The following is an 11,510-nucleotide window of genomic DNA, read 5'->3' on the forward strand; positions in this document are numbered from 1 at the left end:
CAACTGGAAGTGCAAAAATAAAAACACAATCAGGTAACATCAGAATGCTAAAAATTAAAGACTGACAATATTAAAAAAATGCCAACATTTAACAGAAAAATCTCACATATTATTTTTCAAATAAGGGTTTAATTAAGACAAGTTAGTGGCTGTCTTAAAACAGAAGGTATAGATCATATAGAAAGAACTGACAGGGAACTCCTTGGCGGTCCAGTGGTTAGGACTTAGCATTTCCACCACAGTGGCCTGGCTTCAATCTCTGGACGGGGAACTAAGATTCTGCAAGCTATGAGATGCATCCAAAAAGTAAAATAAATTTTTAAAAAAGAAAGAACTGGCCAGATTTAGTAAATCAGAAGATGGATCAGGGCAAGCTGAAAAGATTCTGGTTTGAATAATGTTGCCCAGAATCAGGATGAGTATGGTGCCTATGTACCAACATTAGGGTCAATGATAAATTAATATCAGTAAATGAGACTGAGCTGCTTGTGGACCATCCAAGTTAAGCTGCCCAACAGTTAACAGATCCAGAAGAGGCCTGGCATACAGGAGTATTCGAGGACACGCAGAGTGAGAAAAGACAACTGTCAATAACGAGTATAGGGATTACCAACATTCAAGCATTAGATGAAGACACTAAAGAGACTTAAGTAGGCACAGAGAAAGGCAGAGCCAGAAAAAAAGAAAAGTCACAAAAGTTCCCACCGTACAGAGAATTTCTTGTTTCCCAGGGAACAATTAAAGTTTCAAATAAAGCACAGAGGTCAAGTAAGGCTAGATCTGAGAAAGGGTCCACCGAGTTTGGCAAGTGAAAAACTTTAGATAGAATAATTTCAAAGAAAAGACAGAGGCAGAAGATAGTTTATAGCAGGTTGAAAAGCAAAGAATTAGAAGGAGAACAATTATCACACTACATTAAGCTTTCTGTTAAAATGTTTGCAAACAAATTCGTAAGTCCCTTGAGGGAAAAAAAGAAACCCTGTGTATCACTGTATCTAGGACAGTGCCTGGCACATAACTCAGTTTTGTCTTTTTGTTCTTTGGGGAAAAGCACTCATTTTCTATAACTCTTAATAGTACTCAATTCACAAACATCAGGAAACCAAACAAGGAACAATTTTTGCTGTACTGTATTAGGGTTTTTTCCTAAAGGTTTAAAAAACACACATACACACATTTAGGGTATTTAGCTTTCAAATACACAGTTGACAATTCAGAAATTTTTGTTTTCTGTCCATAATAGGAAAGAGAAGGTAAGTGACAGAGAAAGACACTTCACCATTAATAAACAGATTACAATATGAATAAAAAAGAGAGCAACTTTCTTCACCAGCGCCGTCCAATAGAATTTTCTATTATGATGGAAATCTCCCAACTCCACACTGTCCAACGCAATAGCCAATAGCCACATGTGGCTACTGAACACTTGAAATGTAGCTTCATAACTAAAAATTTTTTTAATTTTACTTAATTTGAATTTTAAACTTAACAGTCACATGTAGTTAATGGCCATCATATTGGATAGCACAAACAGACACAGATGATGGTGAAAATATAAATGTAAAATAAGTCTTAGATTATGAGTCTTCAGGTAACACTACCCTAGATAACTTTTTCAAGTTTCAACAATTGGGGAAGGAGGCAAGATAGCAAAAATGGAAGACACGGAATTCGCCTCTCCTCACAAGCACGTCAAGGATACATTTACATGTGGCACAATTCTCACAAAGCACCTGCTAAACACTAGCTGCTGCTAAGTCGCTTCAGTCGTGTCTGACTCTGTGTGACCCCATAGACGGCAGCCCGAAAGGCTCCTCCGTCCCTGGGATTCTCCAGGCAAGAACACTGGAGTGGGTTGCCATTTCCTTCTCCAATGCATGAAAGTGAAAAGTGAAAGTGAAGTTGCTCAGTCGTGTCCGACTCTTAGCGACCCCGTGGACTGCAGCCTACCAGGCTCCTCCATCCACGGGATTTTCCAGGCAAGAGTACTGGAGTGGGGTGCCACTGCCTTCTCCGCTAAACACTAGCAGATGACCTCAAACACATGAAAGGAAAGAAAAATCCCACGCAGCCTCATAGGATGATAAAAAGACTAAAAATACATAAAAGAAAAACTAAAATGAATAAAAATTGAAAAAATAAATAAATAGGAACTAAAGAAGAGAGGAAAGGCAGACGAACTGCAGCCCTGGCAGAGACGAGCTGAAGGCGAGGAGAAGCTCATGCTCAGAAAAGCCCATTCATGGTGGGGATGAGCTGGGGCAAAAAGGAGACTAAGTGACCAGAGAAGAAGGCAGCAAGCGGTCTACAAAGTAAGAACTGCAGGCATGGCCCATGCTACAGCCCTATACACCCTAGCCTCAGTCACGTATCTTCTGCTGCAGCCAGGGCTAGGGTGCAGGGAAGTGGGGTTTGGAGAGTGGACCCAAAGAGGGGACAGCTGTTGGTTGTGAAGAGAGAGCCTGAAGGGACAGGAGTAAGGAGCTCCACAACCAGGAAAGTTTTCAGGAGAAATACAGGCCGCTACAGAAGCAAGGTGCCATCGACTGTGGCACGCAAAGGGCACTGAGTCCAAGACGTTGGACCACCAGAAAATTCCTGGCCCAAGGAAATATTAATCAGTGTGAGCTCCACCAGAGATCTCCATCACCCAGCTCCATCCAACTGCCTGTAGGCTCCAGTGCCGGACGCTTTATGCCAAACAACCAGCAAGACAGGAACACAGTCCCATCGATCCGCAGACAGGCTGCCTAAAGTCATACTAAGCTCCTGTGCCTGTGTGCTAAGTCACCTCAGTCGTGTTCAATTCTTGGCAACCCCATGGACCACAGCCCTCCAGGCTCCTCTGTCCGTAAGACTCCCCAGGCAAGAACACTGGAATGGGTTGCCATTTCCTTCTCCAGGGTACTGAGCTCACAGACACTCCAAAACACACCACCTGATGCAGTCCTGCCTGTCCGAGAGACAAGACTCAATTCCACCCACCAAAGCACAGGCACACTACCTCCCACCAGGAAGTCGACACAGGCCCCTGGACCAACCTCACCCACCAAGGGGCAGACACCAGAAACAAGAGGAACTGCAACCCTGGAGCCTGCGAAAGAGAGACCACAAACACAGTAAGTTTAGCTTAGCCACTCAGTTGTGTCTGACTCTTTGCAACCCCATTGACTATAGCCTACCAGGCTCCTCCATCCATGGGATTTTCCAGGCAAGAGTACTGGAGTGGGTTGCCACTGCCTTCTCCAGAGGATCTTCCCAACCCAGGGATGGAACCTGGGTATCCCACATTGCAGGCAGACGCTTTACCATCTGAGCCACCAGGGAAGTCCTAACACAGTAAGTTAAGACAAAATCAGACAACACAGAAACATGCTGCAGACAAAGGAGCAAGGCAAAAATCCACAAGACCAAATAAATGAAGAGGAAATAGGCAAGGTACTTGAAAAAGAATTCAGAGTAATGTTAGTAAAGATGATCCAAGATCTTAGAAACAGAGTGGACTCATGGATCGAGAAGATACAAGAAATATTCAACAGGGACCTAGAAGAACTAAAGAACAAACAGTGATGAGCAACACAGTAACTAAAATGAAAAAATACACTAGAAGGAATCAACGGAATAACTGAGGCAGAAGGACGGATAAGTGAGTTGGAAAACAGAATGCTGCAAACAGCTGCCAAGGAGCAGAATAAAGAGAAAGACTGAAAAGAAATGAGAACGGTCTCAAAGACCTCTGGGACAACATGAAAGGCACCAACATTTGTGTTACGGGGGTCCCAGAAGAAGAGAAACAAAAACAATCTGAACAAATATTTGAAGAGATTATAGTTGGAAACTTCCCTAACATGAGAAAGGAAATAGTCACCCAAGTCCAGGAAGGTCAGAGAATCCCATACAGGATTAGCCCAAGAAGAAACACATCAAGACACATTTAATCAAACTAACAAAAACTAAATTCAAAGAAAAAATATTAAAACCAGCAAGGGAAAAGCAATAAATAACATACAAGGGAATCCCCATAAGGTTAGCAGCTGATTTTTCAACACGAACTCTGCAGGCCAGAAGTGAGTGGCAAAATATATTTAAAGTGATGAAAGGGGAAAACCTGCAGATTACCCTACCCAGCAAGGATCTCATTCACATTCAAGAGAGAAATCAAAAGCTTTGAGGAGGAGCAAAAGCTAAGAGAATTCATCACCACCAAAACAGCTTTACGATAAACGCTGAAGGACTTTCTCTAGGTGGGAAACACACGAGAAGAAAAAGACCTACAGAAACAAACCCAAAACAATTAAGAAAATGTCAAAAGGAACATACAAATCAATAATTACCTTTTAAATATAAGTGGATTAAATGCTCCAACCAAAAGACACAGATTGGCTAAATGGATACAAAAACAAGATCCATATACACACTGTCTACAAGAGACCTACTTTAAACCCAGGGACCCATACAGACTGAAAGTGAGGGGATGGAAAAAGATATTCCATGCAAAAGGAAATCAAAAGAAAGTTGAAGTAGCAATACTCATACCAGACAAAATGACTTTAAAACAAGGACAATTACAAGAAATTGTAATTTGGACACTACATAATGATCAAGGGATTAATCCAACAAGACAATATGACAGTTGTAAATAAATATGCACTCAATGCAGGAGCACCTCAATACACAAGGCAAATGCTAACTATACCATAGAACAGGAAATCAACAGTAACACAATAATAGTGGGGGACTTTAACAGTCCACCTTACAACAAAGGATAGCTCATCCAGACAAAAAAATTAATAAGGAAACACAAGCCTTAAATAACACATTAGACCAGACAGACTTAATTGATATTTACAGGACATTCCATCCAAAAGCAGCAGCATACACGTTCTTCTTAAGTGCATAGAGAACATTCTCCACCATCTTGGGTCACAAATCAAGCCTCAGTAAATCTCAGAAAATTAAAATCATCAAAGTGAAAGTCACTCAGTTGTGTCCAACTCTTTGTAACCCCATGGACTATACAGTCCATTGAATTCTCCAGGCCAGAATACTGGAGTGGGTAGCCTTTCCTTTCTCCAGGGGACCTTCCCAACTTACGGATCGAACCCAGGTCTCCCTCCTTGCAGGTGGATTCTTTACCAGCTGAGCCACCAGGGAAGCCCAAGAATACTGGAGAGGGTAGCCTATCCTTTCTCCAGCGGATCTTCCCAACCCAGGAATCAAACCAAGGTCTCCTGCATCACAGCCAGATTTTTTACCAACTGAGCTATTACAACTCAAGCCTCAGTAAATCTCAGAAAATTAAAATTATATCAAGAATCTTTTCTGACCACAACACTATGAGATTAGAAATCAATTACATGAAGAAAAACACAGATGCATAGAGGCTGAACAACATGCTACTAAATAACTAATGGATGACTGAAAAAAATCAGAAAGAAATTTAAAAATACCTAGAAACAAGTAGATTAGTCCAGAGAGGCTCCTAAGTAGATTTCATTTTTTCCACCAAATACTTCACTGATGTTGGTAAAAACTGATTTAGCTAAACAAAAAAAAGCGGGTGGGGGGTGGGGATGATCCAAGTTCCCTCTTGTCCCTGTATCTTCTGAGAACTAACAGTAAATAAAATCTCCAAGGAAAAAGAAAAGGCAACCATCTAGGATAGACATATGAATAAACTACATCAATCCACTCCGGAAAAAGAAATACACCTGCTTAACTGGTGTTCAAACCAACAAAGAACCATTTGTTAGGCCCAGAAAGTATTTAGCAATTAAAAGATACAACATCCCAGCTTGCATTAATTAGGTAAAAAAAAAATCCTATTCAATGCACTCACTTTTAGGTAAATAAGAAATGAAATTGTGTGCTTTTAAAACATTTAGTGGTACATTGCTCAGACAGTAAAGCGTCTGCCTGCAGTGCGGGAGACCCGGGTTCGATCCCTGGGTTGGGAAGATCCCCTGGAGAAGGAAATGGCAACCCACTCCAGTATTCTTGCCTGGAAAATTCCATAGACTGAGGAGCCGGGTAGGCTACAATCCATGGGGTCGCAAAGAGTCGGACACGACTGAGCAACTTCACTCACCTATATAAAGTGTTAATATGTATATACTGGATTGGCCAAAAAGTTCATACCTGAACGAACTTTTGGCCATTCTAACACACATAAACATAATTAACCACACCACATACTGTTCTATAATTTTTAATAACTGCATAAAAGTCTCCTCATACCAATCCCCTAATGTTGAATTTTTAGCTTTTTTCATTATTATAAACAAATCTGCAGGAAACCTTTCTGTGCATGTCTTTTTGCTAGATTCTTAAAAATAAAACAAACAGAAGTTTTCACCAAAAAAATTTTTTTGAAAATGTCAGCAGTGATGCCATTAATGAGAACAATATTTAAATACTTGATCCTATCCATTTACTACTGATGTCATTCATTGAAGTTGTGGATCATCCTTGCCTCTCCTCTGTCTTTCCCCTTACGTTACTATTTTACAGTACTATTACATTACTCAATGCTCCAAAGGACAATCAAGGAAAAAAACAGAGGGAACCAAGGTAAAATGTGCTATATTCCTTACTTGAATTAAAAAGCAAAAAATCTATGAGCAACATTTAAACCATCTCTACCTAGCCAGGTAAAAGCTTGATCTTCCCAACCCAGGGATCGAACCCAGATCTCCCACATTGCAGGCAGATTCTTTACCAGCTGAGTCAAAAGGGAAGACCAGGAATACTGGAGTGGGTAGCCTATCCCTTCTCCAGCAGATCTTCCTGATTCAGGAATTGAACTGAGACCTCCTGCACTGCAAGCAGATTCTTTACCAACTAAGCTATCAGGAAAGCCTCTTTATCTAGGAGCCATTGTTAATCAAGATTTCCAGAGAAAATAATGGCCTGAACCAAAGGTATCCACTGAATAAAAAGAGCTCATTTGTCTCAGCAGCAGCAGCAGCTAGCTACATGAGAAGACAATGGCAACCCACTCCAGTACTCTTGCCTGGAAAATCCCATGGACAGAGGAGCCTGGTAGGCTGCAGTCCACGGGGTCGCCAAGAGTCGAACACAACTGAGCGACTTCACTTTCACTTTTCACTTTCATGCATTGGAGAAGGAAATGGCAACCCACTCCAGTGTTCTTGCCTGGAGAACCCCAGGGACGGGGGAGCCTGGTGGGCTGCCGTCTATGGGGTCGCACAGAGTCAGACACGACTGAAGCAACTTAGCAGCAGCAGCTAGCTACCAAAACTGGCCGGGGGAGTCATTCAAATCATTTTCTTCGTATTTTATTCTCTCTCAGAGTCCCAGTAGGGAAAAGCAAGTCCTAAAGCACATTTAATTAGATTTAACATAAAGTAATACTAACTGCTACACTGCTGTCTTTTTCTCCCTTTTTCCTTCAAACAGTGTCCCAACATTTCCTACTAGAGTTCACTGTACTCCTACAGCTGCTAGGTCCCTCACAAAAATATGACTTATTTATTAACTATTTACTAGATAAAGTTTTCCCACACTGAACCGTAATTAAAGGACAGCTAACCAACCCGTGTATTTTGTGGCCTTATGGGTCTCTCCTGTCCACTGAAGCAGACTGGTTAAAATATTTGTTGCTATTTACTCAGAGGCTTTATCATGAAGTGAGAATGATCTTACACATCCATGACAGACAAGCACATGCTTGTTTTATATGCCAAAGTAACACTGATTTACATCACTCAGTCGCGTCGGACTCTTTGCAGCCCCATGGACTGTAGCCCACCAGGCTCCTCCGTCCATAGGATTTTCCAGGCAAGAATACTGCAGTGGGTTGTCATTTCCTTCTCCTGGGGATCTTTCCCACCCAGGGAGAGAACCCTGACCTCCCACATTACAGGCACTCTTTACAATCTGAGTCACCAGGGACGTGAAAATAACATTAACACTGCACAGAAAAGTAATTTGGTAACATACTCAACTTTCTACTGAAACTGCTATTTGGGTTCCTACAGGACTGGAACTGAGAAGGGAGGTTTCAATGCAACTGGAAACCAGACCCGAAAGCTGTTCAGAGCACTCCAAACCGTATCCTTTGTATTTCAGGCTCACTAACATCAGAATAAAACTAAGGATTTCTCTTTTCAACACGCCAAGAGGAAGAAAAACCTATCAAGTCAGCAGTATGCAAACATATACTGTGAAGGAGGAGAGAGTTAATTCCTCAGCAGAAAGAAGGGCAATAGGAAAACTCTTTTTCCAGGGTCTGTTTCACATTTTCTAAAATAAAAAATGTAAATAGTTTTTGCCAGAAATTGGTTTCATGAAGGACTGTCTTTTCTTTTTCTTCTCTCTTTGGGGGTAAAAAAATTGTCTTACAATTTAAATGCAGTCAGTGAACCTGAATTTTCAAACCCCCAATTTGAAAAAAGCCAAGGAAAAACGGCTCTCAGAAAGTGAAATCCAACGCACGAAATAATTTAGAACAAACAGAATACAGAAGGAAAGGTTCCCACAATTTATCCTAGCAGGTTGTTTCCAAGTAAACCAGGATTTTTTAGGTTCTATGAAAAGTCCCTCATCCAGCTAAAGATTTGTTTACCCATGTAAGTAGTCATTTTTATACAGAAATGCTCAATAGAAAAGTTAGGGATTCCCAGTGTCTACAACTTTTGAACAACTTCCTAACCTTTATAACCACGATAATCTCAATAAGATCACAAGACATATATTAAGTAAATTAAAAGTTGCCTTTCAAAGTAAGAATCTCAAACTTTCGGAGATGGTGAGAAACAAATGATAAGGAACCCAGAGGGGTAAAAATCTCAAATTAAACTCAGATTAAAAATCTCAGATTAAAATAATACTGTATCTCTTAAATTGGTATACTTCGTATGCAATCCCATTAGGAAATACAAAACTCTCTCCTGTTTATTAGAAGATTAAAACATTTATATAATTGAAGTTAAAATTTAACAAAACACCATTCAATTTTTACATACACGAAACTAAACCTAGAAATGCACAAGAAGCGTTACCACTGCAAGAGAGTATACATTTTAGCAACGATTAGAGAAATGGCTTAAAAAATAAGGTGAACTCTTCCATTTACGAACGTGTCCTTCACCAAGAATATTCCCACGCATCGCTGTACGCATTAAGGTTTAAAATCCACTTTCATACAGAAGTTAAACAGATTATTACATCTCTTTTCCCGCAACCCTCCCCTCCCTTCGAAGGTCGAGGGGTCCCAGACAAAAGACAACAAAAGCACGTGACAAAAGTTTCTCCTAACACGCTTTCAGGCCTAGAGGCTACGCTTCTCCCTCGTTCCGGGTCCGGGGGGCCTGGGCCCAGACCAAAAGGCTGCGGCCCACTGAGGGCTGCAGGGGGTCGGCCGGGGGTCAGGCCCCAGCCACGGGGAGGGGAAACCGGGCGCCAAGGACGCGCCGGGGAGCGGGCGCCTCCCGAGACCACTGGCTTAAGCGCGGACGGAGAACGGCCTGTTACCTTTTCCTGCTCCTCACGGAGCCGCGCCACCTCCGGGGCGCGCAGCGGAGCCGCGGCCGAGGCGTGGGGCCTGGGGTCTGGCGGGGCCTCCATGAAGGGGATGCCGGGGCCTCAGCGGGGCGAACGAGTCCTAAACAAGTGTTTATGGAAGCGGCGTGGCCGGCGGCTGCCCAGCGCCCGCGTGCTCGCCCTCATGCACTGCGCGCCCCGCGCTGAGGAGGCCGCGCCCGCCTTCTCCGCTACCGCGGCGACCGCTGCTCTCGTCCGGGCTGCCCGCGGCCGCATCTCACACGCTCATGCCGCCCGCCGCTGCAGCCGCCGCCGCCGCCGCGGGCTCGGAGCAGCAGGCCGGCCGTTGAAGGCGAGAAGCGCCGATCCGGTAGCTGGGCCGAGGGACGCGTCCTGTGGCGGCCGCGCCTCCTCCGCGCCTCCTCCGTAGGCCCCGCCCCTCGCCCCGCCCTGCGCGGCACGCTGGGAAGCGCACGCAGCCTCCGCCCTTCGTCCCGCCCCCGATGAGTCACGTGGTGCAGGAGCGGCGCAGCGGCGGCTGGCTTATTCCGAGGCTGCGCTGCCTGGAAACTTTCATTCTAGGGAGGATAGACCGTCAGTTCACGGACGGATACCTACCTTGGCCTTGTGTCCCACATATGCACTCAGTCGTTGAGCGCTGCATTTTGCCGTAGGAGCTTAATTCGTGTACTAATACTGCTTTATAAGCATATTTAATTTAAACAAATTCAACCTTTCACTGTACCTGTTTAATGAACTAAAATATGCAATTAAATTTTGCCTGTGTACTAATTACCGCACACATAACATTTACATATATAAAGGTATTGTGATTTAATTAATATATTGCTATGTATGGGCTGTTTAAGAGACTTCAAGGATAACGTTGCCCAAACTTTTCCTCTTATTTCAAACTCCTGTGACCTCTTTCTAGTACAGCCTTTGTACACAGTAGGCACTCAGTTAATACTTAATGAATGGAATGGGCCTTGGCGTAATAATCATCTCTGCTCCAGTACTTAACAGAGAACTTCAGTTCTCACCCTGGTGTGCCTGCTTGCTAGACTTCTCTTCCCTTCTGGCCAGTTCCCCAATTCAGATAACTCTTTTTCCATTTGCTTCTAAGAAAAAAGGAAGGAAAATTGGGGCAGATGGTGAATGTTAATTGCTGTCTTTTCTTACTACATATCAAACATCCAATTCCTCTGAAACTGGCCGTCTCCGACTGCTCTAACACCACCATCATCTGTGTATCCTCAGCTACTTTACTAGCTTCTGCTCTGGTCGCCCAGTTCTCACTTTCACCGTTTCTAATGGATGTTGGCAGCTGCCCACCCTGAAAGTGAAAGTCGCTCAGTTGTGTCCGACTCTTTGAGACCCCGTGGACTATACAGCACGTGGAATTCTCCAGGATACTGGAGTGGGTAGCATTTCCCTTCTCCAGGAGATCATTCCAACCCAAGGATCGAACTCGGGTCTCCCTCTCCCGCATTGCGGGCGGATTCTTTACCAGCTGAGCCACCAGGGAAGCCCAAGAATACTAGAGTGAGTAGCCTATCCCTTCTCCAGCAGATCCTCCCAACCCAGGAATGGAACCAGGGTGTCCTACATTGCAGGCGGATTCTTTACAAACTGAGCTATCAGGGAAGCCCCATCCTATCTCCCTTCATTCAGGTATTCAAACCTAGCCTGTTTAGCTCCTGTGCCTGTGGGAAGCTGAACCACCCCCAGCTCCAGTAGAAGGGTAAATACATTTATCTTCTAAGTATTTGGTTCTATATGCTGTCTACAAGTGACTCACTTTAGAATGAAAATCACAGAAGAGTTGAAAGTAAAATGGAAATTTGGAGACACTAAGAAAAGCCAGAGGCATGCATGCCACAAGCATAAACACATGCAGAATCAGCAAGAAGGCATCCAACTGCAAGCCAAGGAGAGAGGCCTCAGAGTTAGCCAACCCCCTTCACACCTTGATGTTGGAATACCATCCTCTATAACTGTGAGAA

The 11,510-nt window shown here is 43.5% G+C and overlaps 1 protein-coding gene across 1 annotated transcript in view; it reads right to left on the reverse strand.

The window, feature by feature from the left end:
- Window positions 1-9,934, reverse strand: part of URI1 (URI1 prefoldin like chaperone) — a 63,085-nt gene extending 53,151 nt beyond the window's left edge. Inside the window, exon 1 of the mRNA XM_005899542.3 lies at window positions 9,496-9,934. Within this exon, the coding sequence (XP_005899604.1) occupies window positions 9,496-9,588 (93 nt within the window). The 5' untranslated portion in view covers window positions 9,589-9,934. The remainder of the gene's footprint in view (window positions 1-9,495) is intronic.
- Between the last annotated feature and the right edge of the window lie 1,576 nt (window positions 9,935-11,510).

Source organism: Bos mutus, chromosome 18 (genome assembly GCF_027580195.1).
Source record: "Bos mutus isolate GX-2022 chromosome 18, NWIPB_WYAK_1.1, whole genome shotgun sequence".
Taxonomy (NCBI): Eukaryota; Metazoa; Chordata; class Mammalia; order Artiodactyla; family Bovidae; genus Bos; species Bos mutus.